The sequence below is a fragment of the Carcharhinus amblyrhynchos genome, chromosome 18, assembly GCF_965287045.1.
Source record: "Carcharhinus amblyrhynchos chromosome 18, sCarAmb.v2.hapA, whole genome shotgun sequence".
Lineage (NCBI taxonomy): Eukaryota > Metazoa > Chordata > Chondrichthyes > Carcharhiniformes > Carcharhinidae > Carcharhinus > Carcharhinus amblyrhynchos.
In genome coordinates, this window is record NC_137341.1 from 44,497,503 (window position 1) to 44,516,186 (window position 18,684).

Consider the following 18,684-nt stretch of genomic DNA (forward strand, 5'->3'; position numbering starts at 1 on the left):
TTGGGCATTTGATCTTGGAGATTAAAGCTTGGAGGGAAACAGAGGACAAAAAATGTTTAGGTGTTAGAACATAGAACATAGAACATTACAGCGTAGAACAGGCCCTTCGGCCCACGATGTTGCGCCGACCAGTTACAAAACAATGACCCACTAACCTAAACCAATCCCTTCTCGTCCATAAACCTATCCACGGATCTCTTAAACGCCCCCAAACTAGGCGCATTTACAACTGCAGCAGGCAGGGCATTCCAATCCCTCACCACCCTCTGGATAAAGAACCTACCCCTGACATCCGTCCTATAACTACCACCCCTTAATTTAAAGCCATGCCCCCTCATGCTAGATTTCTAGGTATTTCTAGGTATTTCTAGGTTTTTAGGTATTTGGAACAGTTTGATTTTAACGTGATAATTTCGGGCGACATCCAAGTCAAATTTGGATCAACTTTGAAAATGTTTATCTCTCATAGCTTGGCTTTACAAGAGACTTGTACATGTACATGATTCCATTCAGTGTAATCTACATGTAACAAGCAAAGTTATGTATTGTCACCACCTGGCAACTAAAATAACATTGGCAAGTTCTTTTATCGGTCACTCGTAATAAATGTGTGGAACTGGAGTAAAACAAATAGAATATTAAACGTGCAAAAAGTGGCTTAAAACGAACATTTGCAAGTACAGTCAAAGTTAAAGAAGCATTACGATTATTCTTAAGAATTTCAAGTTAAAATATTGCCCATGTTTCTGCTCTAACACAATTTTGGAACAAATTGTCACCAATCCTTTCTTTAGATAATCATAGTGAATATAACGGGATTTTTTGGTTCTGCGTTACTTTTGTCATCAGTTTCATGTTTTCATTAACCGAAGGGTAGCTGATGTGGCAAGTAAAGTAAGTCTATCTTTTATCTGTCAAATGTTGAGATCAGAAATGGAAATGGAGTCTTCAAAAATGGCGCTTCCGGTAAAATATCAATGAAATAGTATCTGGCTTCAACAAAATCTTCTCCAGTTACTGATTTTGTGGAAGTTGATTCAACAGAACAAATACAATAAGCATGGATCTTTCAGTCTAGACTTACTGGATGTTTGGTGAGCATTTGGGCCCAATCTAACCTATCAAGCAAAATTTATTAGCCGTCTAGTGGGCACATACACCTATTTCATTTTCCAGAGCTTCATTTTTCTTTCACAACACTCGCTGCCACTTCATCCCTCCCAAATGGATGCTTTGTTCGTTCAGAGTTCACCCTATTTCTTCACTCAGAGGGTGGCGAATCTTTGGCATCCGCTATCGCAAAGGCTCAGTCGTTGAGAAACCGATGGATTCCTGGATGCTAATGACGTCAAGGTTTCTGGGGGTGGTGGGGAAAAGTGGCGTAAGAGGTAGATGATCACGCAGGAACAGTCTGTATGGTGGAGCCAGCTCAAAGGGCCAAATGGCCTCCTCCGACATTCCTACATTTGTGCTATAGAAAGTCAGAAAACAAGAAAGCTCGAGAATCATGTTGCATTGTAAGTCCAAAACGTGCTAAATAGTGGAGTATTCTAAATATTGAATTATTACCTTACATAAAGAGAGATTGAACAGTTTAGGCCAATACTCTCTGGAATTTAGAAGAATGAGGGGAGATCAAATTGAGGTATACAAGATGATAAAAGGTATGGATAAAGTAGATGTGGAGCAGATGTTTCCTCCTTTGGGGCATGCTAGGATGAGAGTCTTGGGTAAGGAGTAGCAAATTTAAAACAGAGTTGAGGAGAAACTACTTCTCCCAAAGGGTTGTGAATCTGTGGAATTCGCTACCCCAAAGATGCTGGGACAGTGAGTAAATTTAAGGAGGAGTTAGACAGATTTTTAATTGGTAATGGGTTGGAGGGTTAAGGGGAGAAGGCAGGAAAATGGGGATGAGGAGCATATCAGCCATGATCGAATGAACTCAATGGGCCGAATGGCCTAATTCTGCTCCTATACCTTATGAACTCATGAACATTATAGCACTAACATATCACATATTTAAGAGTTTCACTGAGCTACACAACAAATGCTTTCCTTCAGATTTATAACGGACATATAAATATATTAACATCAAAAAAACTTGCACTTTGGTCGGACAAAGAAAAGGGCAACTCCTGTTGGATTGACTTGAAAAATGTAGGTCTCATTTGAAATAAGAGACCTAATGAGCCTCATTCCAAACACATCATAGATGAAATAACCAAGAGAGCAGTCCACAATAAAGAGAGTAGGCAGGCTCAGTTTGAAGGTCCGAACATTGCCATCAGTAGCTGTGCAGAGATAGGCGATGGCAAACTGTCCGTCAGTCAGGTTCCTCTTCCAGATTTGGAAATCGCGATCCTACAAACAAGAGTAAAGGACAGAGGTCAACCTTCACCTTAATAGCGTATACAGGGGCTAAATCAAGGAAATAAAAACAGGCAACCCCACTTCTGCAAATTGCAAAGATTATCAGAAAGTATTTGCCTCCAGAAAGTACTCATGGCTGGCATGGTGGCACAGTGGTTAGCACTGCTGCCTCACAACGTCAGGGACCTGGGTTTGATTCCTGGCTTGGGTTACTCTCTATGTGGAGTTTGCACCTTCTCCCTGTGTCTGTGTGGGTTTCCTTTGGGCGCTCCAGTTTCCTCCCACTGTCTGGATTGACCCAGACAGGTGCCAGAGTGTATTGACTAGGCGAATTTCATAGTCATTTTATTGCAGTGTTAATGTAAGCCTTACTTGCGACTAATAAATATATTTTTTAGAGTCACACTGTGCCTCAGCTTTAGCCGACCGAACCTGGGAAAGGAGGCATCAAGTTGAAGTTTTTAAGTTTAAAGTTTATTTATGAGTGTCACAAGCAGACTTACACTAACGCTGCAATGAAGTTACTGTGAAAATCCCCGAGTCGCCACACTCTGGTGCCTGATTGGATACACTGAGGGAGAATTTAGCATGGCCAGTGCATCTGACCAGCACATCTTTCCGACGGTGGGAGGAAACTGGAGTACCCGGAGGAACCTCATGCAGACACAGGGAGAATGTGCAAACTCCACACAGACAGTGACCCAAGCTGGGAATCAAACCCAGGTCCCTGGCGCTGTGAGGCAGCAGTGTTAACCACTGTGCTACCATGCCATCCACAAGTACTTTCTGACAATCTTTGCAGTTCTCCATCCCACTGCGTTGTAGATGTTCATTCCATCATGTAACACATTTGAGGCTGGGAAAGATGCATTTTGAATCTCTCAGGGAATTAAGAGAGATAGGGAATGGGCTGGAAAATGGAGCAGGGTAAGGGATCACCCATTTAAGACAGAGATGAGGAGAAATTTCTTCTCACAGAGGGTAGTGAATCTGCGGAATTCTTGGTAATATGTAAAATCATAGAACCTCTACAATGCAGAAGGAAACAATTCGGCCCACTGAGCCTGCACTGATTCTCCAACAGAATATCTTACCCAGGCCAATACAGCATCTGAGCCTGTAACTCCACATACCTACCCCACTGAGCCCTCAGATGTGCAGGTTAGGTGGATCAGCCATGCAAAATTGCCCCTTGGTGTCCCAAGATGTTTAGGTTAGATGGATTAGTGGGGTAAATATGTGGGGTTACGGGGATAGGGACTGGGGTAAGATACTCTTTCGAAGAATTATTGCAGGCTTGATGGGCTGAATGGCCTGCTTCGGCGCTGTAGGAATTTTATTATAGCCTACACATCTCGGGACACTAAGGGGAAATTTACTCTGGGGTGAGCCACCCAACTTGCACAACTCTGGGATTGTGGGAGGAAACTGGAGAACCTGGAGGAAACCCACACAGACACGGGGAGAGCACGCAGATTCCACACAGACAGTGACCTGAGGCTGGAATCAAACCCAGGTACCTGGCGCTGTGAGGCAGCAGTGCTGAGCCATTGTGTCACCCATGATATGAGAGTCTGGAACAAAGATATTGAGGAATGACAGGTAACCATTTGTAGAAGGTGGCTGGAAACAAGAGTATCTTTAATTTTCACTTCCCCACCACCTTTTCTCACTGATACTCAGTACGTGTACTAAAACATGACCATGGATACCTTCTCAATCCTTTCGCCCTGCAGCCCTAGATGGTCCTGGTCTATATGAATAAGCAACTTGTTCTGAAGAAGAGTCTTGGCTTCGTCAGAGATTGTACGAAGATCGTTGGACATGAACAAAGGAGCTGCTAACATTGCCCAGAGAGCTAACTGTGATTTGGACTGGTCATGATTCAGGCCAAAGTCACCAACGATTAGCTGCAAACAATAACACAGCAAAAGGCCATTTAGAGACTTTGAAATTCCTGACACTAAATCTTTTCTTTTTGAATTCATATGGGAATACATTTTTCTTCTCAAAGCATAGGAAGTTTGCATTAATATTCTTCATGGGTTTCCTCCCACACCCCAAAAACATGCTCTTAGGCTGATTGGTGTAACAAATTATCCCTAAATTAGTCTCCCTTCAATCTTCCCCGATAGTTGTAGACAAAGGTCATAGGTAGAGGAGGGCACCCACAATGTTAAAATGGCGGCACGGGCTCGTTGGGCCGAAGGGCCTGTTTCCCGTGCTGTGTTGTTCTTTGTTATTTATAATAATTTGGTTTTGACCATATTATGTAGGCCCCCATGGACTAAGGGACACAAAGAATCACAAGGTAGCCGTGAATACTTCAAACCAAAAGGGAAATGCTGGGAAATCTCAGCATCTCCAGCTTTGACAAAGGGTCATCTGGACCCGAAATGTCAGCCCTTTTCTCTCCTTACAGATGCTGCCAGACCTGCTGAGATTTTCCAGCGTTTTCTCTTTTAGTTTCAGATTCCAGTATCCGCAGTAATTTGCTTTTACCCATTGAATATTTCAAAACTGGGAGCTGTTCGTTGAAGGTATGCACTCATTCATGCATCCCACCACCATCAACATCCTGGGGGTTACCATCACTGAATTCCCTCCCCCTGCGGACATCCTGGGGGTTACCATCACTGAATTCCCTCCCCCTGCGGACATCCTGGGGGTTACCGTCACTGAATTCCCTCCCCCTGCGGACATCCTGGGGGTGACCATCACTGAATTCCCTCCCCCCCTCCCTCAACATCCTGGGGGTTACCGTCACTGAATTCCCTCCCCCCCTCCCTCAACATCCTGGGGGTTACCGTCACTGAATTCCCTCCCCCCCTCCCTCAACATCCTGGGGGTTACCGTCACTGAATTCCCTCCCCCCTCACTGCCAACATCCTGGGGGTTACCATCACTGAATTCCCTCCCCCGCACTCTCAGCATCCTGGGGGTTACCATCACTGAATTCCCTCCCCCCCTCCCTCAACATCCTGGGGGTTATCATCACTGAATTCCCTCCCCTCCACCCTCAATATCGTGGGGTTACCATCACTGAATTCCCTCCCTCAACATCCTGGGTGTTACCGTCACTGAATTCCCTCCCCCGCACTCTCAGCATCCTGGGGTGACCATCACTGAATTTCCTCCCCCCTCCCTCAACATCCTGGGGGTTACCGTCACTGAATTCTGTCCCCCCCTCCTCCTGCCAACAATTTGTGGGTTACCATCGCTGAATTCCCTCCCCTCTACCAAAATCCTGGGGGTTACCGTCACTGAATTCCTCCTCCTATCAACATCCTGGGGGTTAGACTCAGGTCTAAGACTGTGCACCAGAGTCTCACATTGTGCAGAGCTAATGGTCCAGGGGTCAACTGACCTCTACTCCAAAAGGTGCAGGCCGCATCCCAAACCCAACATGCTATAAACATGCATCACAGAGCACACATCCCCAAACTCTCTCCAGTTTCCCACTTGCTCAATACTGCGCTGCGATTTCTCTTCTTTGGTACAATGAGAGGAGTGAGTGTGTTTTTATAGTTGACCAAAGTTCAAATTGTTGCAGAATAAACATAACTTGTACCATATCTGGATCGTTCCAGTGTCCTGGGCCTGCAGCCGGCTGTAACATCTTCTGGTTGTCTCCGAACCAATTTATAATTGTTAGCACGGTACTCCAGGAATCATCAACGTCTTTATAATTTCTCCAAAGGTTACAAAATTCCCCAACTAGCGTGTAATTCACCTAAAGGAATGTAGAGGAGAATTTTATTTTCGCACAATGGTGGGTAGCAAGGCAAAGGAATTCAATATAGAAACACTGCAGTGCAGAAGAGGCCATTCGACCCAGCGAGTCTGCACTGACAACAATGCCACCAATCCCCGTAACCCCACATGTTTACCCCACTAATCCTTCTAACCTACACACCCTGGGACACAGAAGGGCAATTTAGCATAGCCAATCCATCTAATCTGCACATCTTTAGACTGTGGGAGGAAACCAGAGCACCCGGAGGAAACCCATACAGACACGGGGAGAATGTGTAAACTCTACACAGACAGTGACCCAAGCTGGAATCAAACCCAGGTCCCTGGAGCTTTGAGGCAGCAGTGCTACCCTACTTGCCTTCTAATAATAATGGAATTTATATTGTGTTTTTAATATGGTAAAACACACACCAGCTGAGGGCATGTACCAATAGCCTCTTCCCTGCTTCCATTAGACCTTTGAATGGATCAACCACGCATTAAGTTGACCTTCCTCTACACCCTAGCTATGACTGTAACACTGCATTCTGCACTCTCTCCTTTCCTTCTCTAAGTGTGGTATTGTGAAGTTAGTGTTTATAAAATTATAAAATAAGTGTAAAACTGCTGGGAGCAGAAAGCATTGCACTGTCTGTCTAAAAAAGCTTGTATTCTTGCTGTGCTTAGAGAGTTAAAAGAGAAGCAGGTGTGCAGTACACAGAGAGCACAGAATGAAACATTATATCGCTACGCTAGGCAGTAATTGGTGCCAGGATGACAGGTGGTTCTTGAATTTTAACCAACAGATTTCAAATCAGCATTTGAATAGCAGCAGCCTATCAGATTTGAATTTGATGTTTTGATAACCTGTAAACTAAATCTATTGTGATGGTTTTGATATGCCAACAGGGGAATATAAGCAACAAATCCCACCTGCAAGCTGCCAGATAACAACTGCCTCTGCCAGCAATGGCCTCTGCTACAGTTCACAACCTAACAGAGAAATGTAGATAGCAACTTTTTCCAATGGTGTAACAGCCACATTCATGTCTTAAAAGAAACCTCATTTCAATCATAAAGATACCAACAGAAGACAGAAGAAAATCAGCAAAGAAGACAACAAACCTGATTGCGGATAGGGCCCTTTTGGTCGTGCCAGCTTGGCACTCTAGCAATGCCATCCTGGGAACCTGGCACCATCAACCAGGCACCATGGCACTGCCAGTTTTGTAACCTGGCAGTGCCCACCAGCCATCAGGCAATGCCAAGGGAGGGGCCTAAGGGGAGGGGCAGCGCCTGAAGTGGAGGCAGTGCTGGGGGCTGCACATTCTGCATTGGGGATCGCCGGGCAGCAATCGACTGGAGTGGGGGGGGTGGTGAACAGGGCCGGCAATCGACAGGGATTGGGGGAACTCGGGTTGGCGATTGTCTGGGAGGGGGCTGGACATGATCGAGTGTGGTGATCATAGGAATGGAGGGGGTGCGATGTCCAGGGGGAACGGGGGAGTGGCACTCTCCCAGTGTGCTGTGTGTTCTGCGTGACAAAACACTGCACGATCAGGGCAAATTGCAATTGCACACCCTAGCCAGCCTTCCGGCACACATAGACTCCCTACTGACAAGAATCACACTTCGCCTCATTTTTTTTCTAAGCATCATAAGCTTTGATTATTTTTCTCTCTCGCCGATAAAACGGGTCTGAAACTCTCCTGTTTTCAGGCTCCTTCGACACGTGGAATTTTTGTGTTTTAATTTTATCATCAGTAACCCATTTATGCTGCATTGGGGTGTTGCCAATCTACCGGCAAAGTGGATCATTAACACCGAACCGTTACACTCACACAGCCACAAATACAGAATGAATTCTTAATGTTGTTAAAATGGAAACGAAAGGCTCCTTTTTCCCACCTTGGGTGGTAGACCTTCATAAGCTGGCCAGCTGCAAGAATACATGATTGGCCTCCCTGTGGCGTTGAGAGCATGGCTCATCTTTGGATAGCCTAGGGAACAGAACACTGACATTAGAACTGACAAGTGGAAGATAATCAACGTGTAGCAGGTTTCAGGTAGGGAACATTCAATGGCATATTATAATAGACTCCCTGCACTGCAGAAAGAGGCTATCTGGTCTAGCCGATCTGCACCAAATCTCTGAAAGAACATCTTACCCACCCTATCCCCATAACCCCACACATGTGGCATTGCCAATCCACCTAACCCATACATCTTTGGACACTAAGAGGCAATTTAGCATGGATAATAGAATCATAGAATCCTACAATGCAGAGAAAGCAATTCAGCTCATCAAATCTGCACCATCCATTCCCGCAATCCCACATATTTATCCCACTGATTCTTCTGATACTAGGAGCAATTTAGCATGGCCAATCAACCAAACCCACACATCCTTGGGCTGTGGGAGGAAACTGGAGCACCATCCATGCAGATACAGGGAGAATGTGCAATCTCCGTATAGACAGTCACCCAAGGCCAGAATTGAACCCGGTCACTGGTGCTGTGAGGCAGCAGTGCTAACCACTGTGCCAGCGTGCCACCCTAATGGTTGAGGCAGACACGTTACCAACAGTTAAGACTTATCTGGATAGACAAATGAACAGATGGGTAATAGAGGGATACAGGTGGTTAGTCAAGATAGGACAACATGATTAGCACAAGCTCGGAAAGCCGAACGGCCTGTTCCTGTGCTGTACTGTTCTGTATTCTTTGTTCTTTCAATTTCATTGGGGATGAGAGGGGGCAGTTAACCCAGGATCCACATTGGTCAGTGAAAATTCTTAAGGAGGTTCCATTTTAATAAGGTTTCTACTTATCATTATTGTTGTTTGGGCTTCTTTGGTCTTGGAAAACCCAGTAGGTAAAAAAAAACATGGAGAAGCGCTGGATATAGCACAGTTTGTGGGTCAGGAGAAGCTGGAACATTTCCCCTGGGTCTAACAAGCTAAACCTCCAGGTCCAACAAACACCACGATCTGTCTGACCACCACTACCTTCACGGAAATGGGAGCTGGTCCACATCGCCATGCGAATTACATTTTCAAACCACTGAATCGCTGGGGGGGATTCTCTATGACACTGGTTTTCAGAAGGTGGGGAAACTTCAAAGAGAAAGGAATTCAAATTTTAGGCAGTGGCCCAGTAGTGTTAATGCTAGACTATTAATCCAAAAATTCAGCTCATGTTCTGGGGACCTGGGTTCAAATCCCACCAAGGCAAATGGTGAAATTTGAATTTGATAAAAAAAATCTAGAATTAAGAACATACTGATGACCATGAAACCATTATCAATTGTTGGAAAAATCCGTCTAGTTCACTAATATCCGTCAGGGAAGGAAATCTGCTGTCCTTACCTGGTCTGGCCTACATGTGACTCCAGAGCCACAGCAATGTGGGTGACTCTCAACTGCCCTCGGGCAACTAGGGATGGGCAATAAATGCTGGCCAGGCATCGATGCCCATGTCCCGTGAATGAATTAAAAAAAGTTCCAAATAAGACAAAATTGATACAATAATAAATTGGAATATTGATTTATACTGACAGGATAATTAGAAAATTGTGTTTTTTTTCTATAACTTTGAGAATGAAATTTGTACTGTTAAAATCCTGGATTTTTAGTCAACAAGGGAATTAAGGGTTATGGAGACAGAGAGGGAAATGGAACTGAGACCACAATCAGATCAACCATGTATTAGTATTCTCTGGAGTTTAAGAAAATGAAGTGTACAAGATTCTTACAGTGTATGACAAGGTTGATGCAAGGATGTTTTCCCTGGCTGGGGGGAGCAGTCTAGAACCAGGGGTCACAGTTTCAAATAAGAGATTTAGGAATCAAATGAGGAGGGATTTCTATAGACTGAAGGTGGTGAATCTTTGGAGTTCTCTATTCCAAAGAGCTGTAGGGGCTCAGTTCATGACAAAGAATAAAGAACAAAGAAAATTACAGCACAGGAAAAGGCCCTTCGGCGCTCCAAGCCTGCACTGACCATGCTACCCGACCTAACTAAAATCCCCTATCCTTCTCGGGACCATATCCCTCTATCCTCATCCTAAACACTTACATGTCAAGGTGCCCTTAAAAGTTACGACTGTATCCACTTCCACTATCTCTGCCCAGCAACGAGTTCCAGGTACCCCCTACTCTCAGTGTAAAAAATCTACCTCGTACACCTCCTTTAAAGCTTGCCTCTCGCACCTTAAACCTGTGCCCATTAGTAAATAACTCTTCCACCCTGGGAAAAAGCTTCTGGCTATCCACTTTGTCCATGCCCCTCATAATCTTGTAGACTTCTATTAGGTCACCCCTCAACCTCCGTCGCTCCAGTGAGAACAAACCAAGTTTCTTCAACCTCTCCTCATAGCTAATGCCCTCCATACCAGGCAACATCCTGGTAAATCTTTTCTGTACCCTCTCCAAAGCCCCCACATCCTTCTGGTAGCGTGGCAACCAGAACTGAACACTAAATTCCAAGTGCGGCCTAACTAAGGTTCTATAAAGCTGCAACATGACTTGCCAATTTTTAAACTCAATACCTCAGCCGATGAAGGCAAGCATGCCGTATGCCCTCTTAGCTACCTTCTCCACCTGCATTTCCACTTTCAGTGACCTGTGTACCTGTACACCCAGATCCTTTTGCCTATCAGTACTCTTAAGGATTCTGCCATTTACTGTATATTTCCTATCTGTATTAGACCTTCCGAAATGCATTACCTCACATTTATCCGGATTAAGCTCCATCTGCCATCTCTCTGCCCAAGTCTCCAACTGATCTATATCCTACTGTATCCTCTGATGTTTCTCATCGCTATCCACAAATCCACCAACCTTTGTGTCGTCCGCAAACTTGCTAATCAATCCAGTTATATTTCCTCCAAATCATTTATATATGTTACAAACAGCAAATGTCCCAGCACTGATCCCTGAGGAACGCCACTTGTAACAGCTCTCCATTCAGAAACGCACCATTCCAATGCTACTCTTTGTCTTCTTTGACCGAGCCAATGCTCAACGCCAGGGTCAATAGATTTCCAATGACATTAAATCCACCCCAGTGAGTGATAAATGGTGAAGATTTATTTTGAATTCATTTGTGGGACATGGACGTGGCTGGCTGGCCTGCATTTATTGCCCATCCCTAGTTGCCCAAGTGCAGTTGAGAGTCAACCACACTGCTGTGGCTCTGGAGTCACATGTAGAGGGCAGACTAAGTAAGGACGGCAGATTTCGTTCCCTAAAGGGAACCAGATGGGTTTTTCCAACAATGGACAATGGTTTCATGGGAATCAGTAGATTCTTAATTCCAGATATTTTTATTGAATTCAAATTCCACCATCTGCTGTGGCGGGATTCAAATCTGGGTCTCCAGAACATTAGTTGACTTTCTGGGTTAATAGTCTAGTGATAATACCACCATACCATCATCTCCCCAAGACTGGAGGGGCTGAATGGACTACTCCTGGCCTATGTTCCTATGATCTTATCGAATGGGGGAGTAGCTTCACTCCTGTCCCTGAGTTTAAAGTTTAAAGTTTATTTATTTGTCAGCTTACATTTAGTAAGCTTACATTAACACTGAAGTTACTGTGAAAATCCCTTGGTCGACATACTCCGATGCCTGTTCGGGTACACTGAGGGAAAATTTAGCATGGCCAATGCACCTAACCAGCACGTCTTTCAGACTGTGGGAGGAAACTGGAGCACCCGGAGGAAACCCACGCAGACATGGGGAGAACATGCAAACTCCACACAGACAGTCACCCAAGCCAGGAATCGAACCCAAGTCCCGGGTGCTGGGAGGCACCACGCCATGCTACAATGAACCAGTGAATTAATTAGTTCTGTTCATGCCCAAGGATAAATGTTGTATTCAATAGTCTCTATCCGGGCGTTTTCCATGTGTGCAACAAGATCAATTAAGTGCCGCGTTACTATTACACAATCTTGAGAGAGGGTGTACCTATTGCTTTCTCAGTGGAGTTGGAATTGCAGCCATCAAACTTCAACATGTCGATTTCCCACTCTGCAAATGTCTTGGCGTCAGTGTCAACATTCTCCAATGTGGTACCGGGAAACCCACCACACGTCGCAATACCAAGGTCCCCATAAATCCCCAGCTTCAGCCCTTTGGAATGAACCTAGCATAAACAATGCAGGTCAAGACGTAAGTAGTTGGAACTGTCAAGACAAAGCATGAGTAAACACGTCACTGTGTAGAGTCCCATTTGCATATTCATAGTTAGAAGATTTCTACATACTTCAGTCGCCACTTCAGTGGCAGTATAATATAGAACCATAGAAACCCTACAGTGTAAAAGGAGGACATTCGGCGCATCGAGCCCACCCCAAACAGAATCCCACCCTGGCCCTACTCCCACAAACCCACAAATTTACCCTGCTAATCTCCCTGATGTTAGGGCCAATTTAGCATTGCCAATCGACCTAACCTGTACATGTTTGGACTGTTGGAGGAAACCGGAGCACCCAGAGGAATCCTACACAGACATGGGGAGAAAGTGTGAACTCCACACTGACCCGAGGCCAGAATTGAACCCAGGTCCCTGGCGCTGTGAGGCAGCGGTGTAACCACCGTGCTGCCGTGTGACCTCCTATCAATATAGGTTTAAAAATCATTCTCACTATGGCAAACAAATTCAATTTTATAACAGGCTCCTTATTTTCGTCCTGAATGTTTCCCAAATAAGTACACGTTCACAATGATGTTTGTTTCAAATATCTTGTGGAATGAATGGATAAATCTCAGCATCTTACAATGCTGTCAGAAGGAAAACAGAAGAAATGGCTGGAATTTGAAGCTGTAATCATAGCGAAACAGCCATCACCCGCTGTCTGCTCCAGGAATCCACATATGGGCAAATGTGGAAACCCACACAATGTTGTTACTAACATTCTATCCCCACACAGAGTGTGCTGTTGCAGCCTTCACAGATTCAATCGACACAGAAGCACTGATTTGATTTTGAGTCCCAAGTTTGTTGGCATTAATTTCCTTGTAAAATCTAATGAAAATCTTGAGCCTGGTTCAATCAGGAATAACTGCTTCTAACAATGCACTTACTCCTGATCAACATCTCTGGCCCTGAAAACAAATTTCGTAAGTGTGGAGTCCCATTCCCTTTGAAAAATATTAAAAGTAGCCTGATATTTTTTAAATGCTTTTTTAAAAAAATTGATGATATTCCATCTTTTCTCTTAATCTCATGTATATGTTCCATTTTATTGTCTCTCTCTTTCTGTACAAGGATGACAATTTAATTTATACTCTGTGCTTTTTACTTTCAACTGTGCTGTCTGTGAGAATTCTGCCATGTGATTGGTTCATCAGCCTGCCTGCAATCTTCCCTGTTGTCCATGCCACAGCTCCGCTATTTGTGGCACCAAGTAACATTGGAATCGGGAAAAGCTATGTTCTAAAGCCCGTTAAACATTTGTGGGCACTTATTTTTCCAAGTCAGGGATAGCTGTGTTCCTTCACCGCTGACTGAAATATCTGAACCAATTAAAACTAACCCCAACAATAATATGTTTAAAAAAACAAATCGAGGCATATACCCATAATTATATTCATGATATACTCAAAATTTCTATCAATTAAAGTACATTTTTGTCTTTTAATAGATTTCAATTGACTGTAATGGAAATACAACAGTTTTCTGTTTATCATGCATTTTAATGCCTTTACTATGTTGTATTGCTAAGACCCCATACTACTACAATATTGAAATCACAATTACAAATGTCTAAAAGGAACAAGATACTGGGTCCTGAATGAAAGAAATTGACTAAAATCCCCAAAATGGGGGTTGGGGCCAATTGACTTGTCAAACTCAGTGGGCCAAATGGCCTCTTTGTGCACAGTAGGATTCTATGATTCTATGAAATTTACAAGATTGGTTCCAGGAAAGAGGAATGGCAATGTAATAAGTCCTCTGAGGCAGAAGTCCCTTCACCAAAGTCCCTTTATTCACAAGTCTGACAGCAGCATACGTAGTGCTACTAGTTAGCCGTCTACACTCGGTGTTCCAGAGGAACTGACACACCTAGTTAAGTACAAAGCAAGAGGCTCCCTGATTGGCCCATTAATTTGATCCTTAATCAGGGAGTTCATATTCGAACAGACCCACTACAATTGCCTGATTTAAGCCGTTACGGTCAGTTATAAGGTTAGATCGGAGAGGGTAGGACTGTTCCCCTTTGAGAGGATAAGGCTAAGAGGAGATTTGATAGAGATGTCCAAAATCAGGAGGGGACTGGGCAAAGCAGATCGGGAGAAACCATACCCACTCGTGAAAGGATCAAGCATGAGAGGGCACAGATTTAAAGCGATTTGCAAAAAAAAATGTAAAATGAGAGAAAACATTTTCACACATTTGGGTCTGGAATGCACTGACTGGAAATGCGATGGAGGCAGGTTCAATTGAGGCATTCAAGAGGGCATGAGATGATTATTTGAATAGAAACAATGTGCAGGGGTATAGGGAAAAGGCAGGGGAATGGCACTAAGCCTTCATGCTCACTTGGACAGCCAGTATAGACATGATGGGCTGAATGGCCTCCCCGTGCACTGTACAAAATTGCTGATTCTGTGAAGTTGCCGCTCAGGAAAACTTCCCCCCTTGTTACAATAATTCCTGACATGGCAAGAGTTCCCAATGGCCCAGGTTCAAATTTCTCCTCTTTTTTTGCCCCTCCATAAACAAGATGGAAACAGCCCTCTCAGCTATTTGTCAGGTCACTGGTCTTGGTGAACACCATTTCAATGCATTACGCAATCAGTTGCTGCAAACCCATTAAACTTGCAGTTATTTGGCCCACCTATCCATTGAGTCGATGCTGCGTGCGTGTCACATCAGGTATCAAGGTCATAGAAATTGTCAGGTTGTGTGATAATTCCTATCATGTGCAAATGATGTCCATCTGAAATTTGAAAGTGTTACTCACATAATCAGCCAGTGCTTTAATGCCATTTGGGAATCGATCTGGGTCTGGTTGAATCTTCCCATTCGCGTCTCTCATCATTGCTGACCAACAGTCATCAATGTTTACATACTGGTATCCCAGATCCTTCCAACCATCCTCTACTAGCTTGTCTGCCATTGCCCTAAACAAGCCTTCGCTGTCACGGTGAAAAGCCAAGAAGATGATTTCTCCATCAAATTGGTTCATTTACCGTTGGCATTTTTAGTTATTTACTATTAACTATGTACTCAAATATCAGGAAACATTACTAAGCTGCTTAATAAACTAAATCCCAGTGCGCGTGTGCTGATGACATGAAACAATGTCTCAGGGATTCTCTTGCGTTAGCCCAGATTTCAAGTAGAGGTCTTCTCCAGGTTTATACTGTATCATAGAATCCCTACTGTGCAGAAGGAGGCCATTCGGCCCATCGAGTCTGCACCAACAATCCCACCCAGACCCTATACCCGTAATCCCACGTATTTACCCCACTGATCTATGCATTCCAGGGCACCAAGGGGCAATTTGTCACGGCCAAAGCACCTAACTCACACATCTTTGGAGTGTGGAAGGATACCAGAGTACCCAAAGGAAACCCACGCAGACACGGGGAGAAGGTGCAAACTCCACACAGACAGGAATCGAACTCAGGTCCCTGGCGCTGTGAGCTAACCACACTCTGCTATCGTACCACTCATTTGAGACGATGGTCAAATTCTCTGACCATTCAGGTCCCACTGCCACTGCAAGTGCAAACAGAGAATTTAGCGCACAGCCAAATCTCCATTCACTGCAGCGGAACTGGAGAATCCCAGGATGAGGTTGGAGAATTCTGGCCAAATATGAATTGAGTTGCCTCCCTGCAGAAAAGAGGGAGTAAAGTTCAACAGGTTTATTTAGCAATAAACGCCACTAGCTCTGGGAACGCTGTTCCTTCATCAGGTGAGTGGAGAGTTTTGATCACAAGCAGGGCATATAAAGGCACACACGGTTTATAGAATGCTGTATTCTGTAAACTGTGTGTGCCTTTATATGCCCTGTTTGTGATCAGAACTCTCCACTCACCTGACGAAGGAACAGCGTTCTGAAAGCTAGTGGTGTTTACTACCAAATAAACCTGTTGGGCTTTAACCTGGTGCTGTGAGACTCCTTACTGTGGCCTGCAGCAACCAGAAACAGTCTATATAATTTTTTCAATGACTAAGTGCATAAGATTGGGTGTGAAAACCTGCCCACAAAAACAATCAGGAACTTTCCCGTTTCCATGCTGGCTGGACACTGAGAATCATCCTCATAAAATCCCACCCACCATATGTACCAGGAAGTTAGTTGGAGAGCGTTGGAACTGGACATGGTTCAACATTTGTAGAACAGTAGTGTAAATGATTTTTTTAAAATTCATGCGTCGGACATAGCTGGCTAGCATTTATTGCCCGCCCCTAGCTGCCCTTGAGAAGGTGGTGGTGAGCTGTCTTCTTGAATCGCTGCAGTCCGCGTGCTGTGGGTTGACCCCACAATGCCGCGTCCCGCCCTCTACAATTTCTGTGGCGAACAGGACTGGAGAGTTCTGCCCCGAATGAGGGGAAGAAGATTATTTTTGCTTTAAAAGCCCTTTTTACAGTCTGAAGCAAGACAGAGGAAGAAGTTAATTGGAGAACTGGTGATACGGGGAGACAATAGCCTAGTGGTATTATCGCTAGACTATTAACACAGAAATTCAGCTAACGGTCGGGGGACCCAGGTTCGAATCCCGCCATGGCAGGTGGTGGAATTTGAATTCAGTAAAAAAAATCTGGAATTAAGAATCTACTGATGACCACGAAACCATTGTCGGAAAAACCCATCTTGTTCACTAATGTCCTTTAGGGAAGGAAATCTGCCGTCCCTACCTGGTCTAGCCTACATGTGACTTCAGAGCCACAGCAATGTGGTTGACTCTCAACTTCCCTCAAACAACTAGAGATGGGCAAAAAAAGTGCTGGTCAGCCAGCAACACCTACGACTCGTGAATGGATAATCCAAATGATTAGATGGAGGGTGGAATGGCTTAAAATAGGAGAAAAACTAGAAAAAAATAATAAGATAACAAAAGAAGTCACAGAGTTTACTGATATCTAGGTGATATGTAAAATACATACCTAATGCAGTTGTCAGGGTACTGGTTGCAGTCTGTGATACATCTGAAACGTTCCCATGCTATCCAGCCCATTGGGGGAGTTCTCGCCAAACCATTATCCAGGGACTGGCATGGTCCAGCTAGAGTGGGTAGGAAGGTTATGAAGAGAGAAAGTGCTCTGCAATGCATTAAGAAACTTGCTGTGGAAGAAAATGACTTTTTAGCCACATCACTTTTAGCATGCTTTAATAGACAGTTATATTGGCTTAGTTATTAAATCTGAGCCTATGATTATGAAAAGAACATAAGTCTAGATAAGTCACTGCAAACAACTTTCTGAAATGTATAACTAAAGGTGTACTCCAAACTTCTAATGGTTCGTGCAAACCTGAAATCTAGCCTATTTTTCTTCAATGCTTCTTCATTTATTTACAATAAGAAATCTCACAACACAAGGTTAAAGTCCAACGGGTTTATTTGGAATCATGAGCTTTTGGAGCTCTGCTCCTTCATCGGATGAGTCTAATTCTTCACCCTCTCCTTTCCTTCACTCACCTGTTGAAGGCGCAGCGCTCCAAAAGTTCGTGATTCCAAATAAACCTACTGGACTTTAACCTGGTGTTGTGAGACTTCTTATTGTGCCTACCCCAGTCCAACGCTGGCATCTCCTCATCATGGCTTTTAAACATAGGTCTTTTGATTTTTATTGTTTCTCATGTCCTTCCAAGTCTATCAAAAAAAACTCACATGTCCTCAAAGCACAGAATCCTTACCCACCTTCTCGATCCCACCAAATAACAAGTTGCTCCAGTTATAGGAGATGTAAAAATCTTTAATGAGATTATTTTTGTCTCCTGCACACCAGAGCACATATTGTATTCCTCACCGCAATTCAAAATTTCCTGGCTGATTAGGTCAAATGTTGGTCACTTAGAAACCTTCCTGAGGCTTCAATAATAGTATTAACAATACTACAGAGATTAACCTATGGGCAAAGAGTGCAACAAACCTCCAACTAGCCAGCGTCGTGTTCCCTGTCCAAGTTCCTGAGATGCTTGCGCTCTGGTCCAATTTGATCACAATCCTTAGAAGCAACAAGCAAAGAAATATTTATCATGAGATTACAACCCAAAATGTAGACTGCAGCATTTGCCTTGACCAAAATGCTTTGCGTGGCACTATGATGGCTTCATTTCAACTGATAACTGGGGGCGAATGGACTCCAAGCTCTTTTAATCTTTACATTAGTCAAGGGGAGGCAGTAGTGTAGTGGTATTGTTGCTGGACTTGTAATCCAGCAACCCAGGGGAACGCTCTGATTCAAATTCCACCATGGCTGATGGTGAAATTGGAACTCGATATAAAATCTGAATTTAAAAGTCTACTGGTGACTGTGAAAGCCATGGTCAATTGTCGCAACAACCTCTCTGGTTCACCAATGCCCGTTACAGAAGAGAATCTGCCACCCTT

The 18,684-nt window shown here is 44.1% G+C and overlaps 1 protein-coding gene across 1 annotated transcript; it reads right to left on the minus strand.

Moving 5' to 3' along the window:
• Positions 1–2,091: 2,091 nt before the first annotated feature.
• Positions 2,092–17,403, minus strand: LOC145354698 (alpha-N-acetylgalactosaminidase-like). The gene is made up of 7 exons (XM_080206142.1): positions 17,237–17,403; positions 15,081–15,255; positions 12,079–12,256; positions 8,014–8,105; positions 5,942–6,103; positions 4,083–4,280; positions 2,092–2,361 (listed from the first exon to the last, which is right to left on the minus strand). Exons 1-7 carry the CDS (start codon positions 17,401–17,403, stop codon positions 2,092–2,094), a joined length of 1,242 nt encoding a protein of 413 aa, XP_080062268.1.
• Between the last annotated feature and the right edge of the window lie 1,281 nt (positions 17,404–18,684).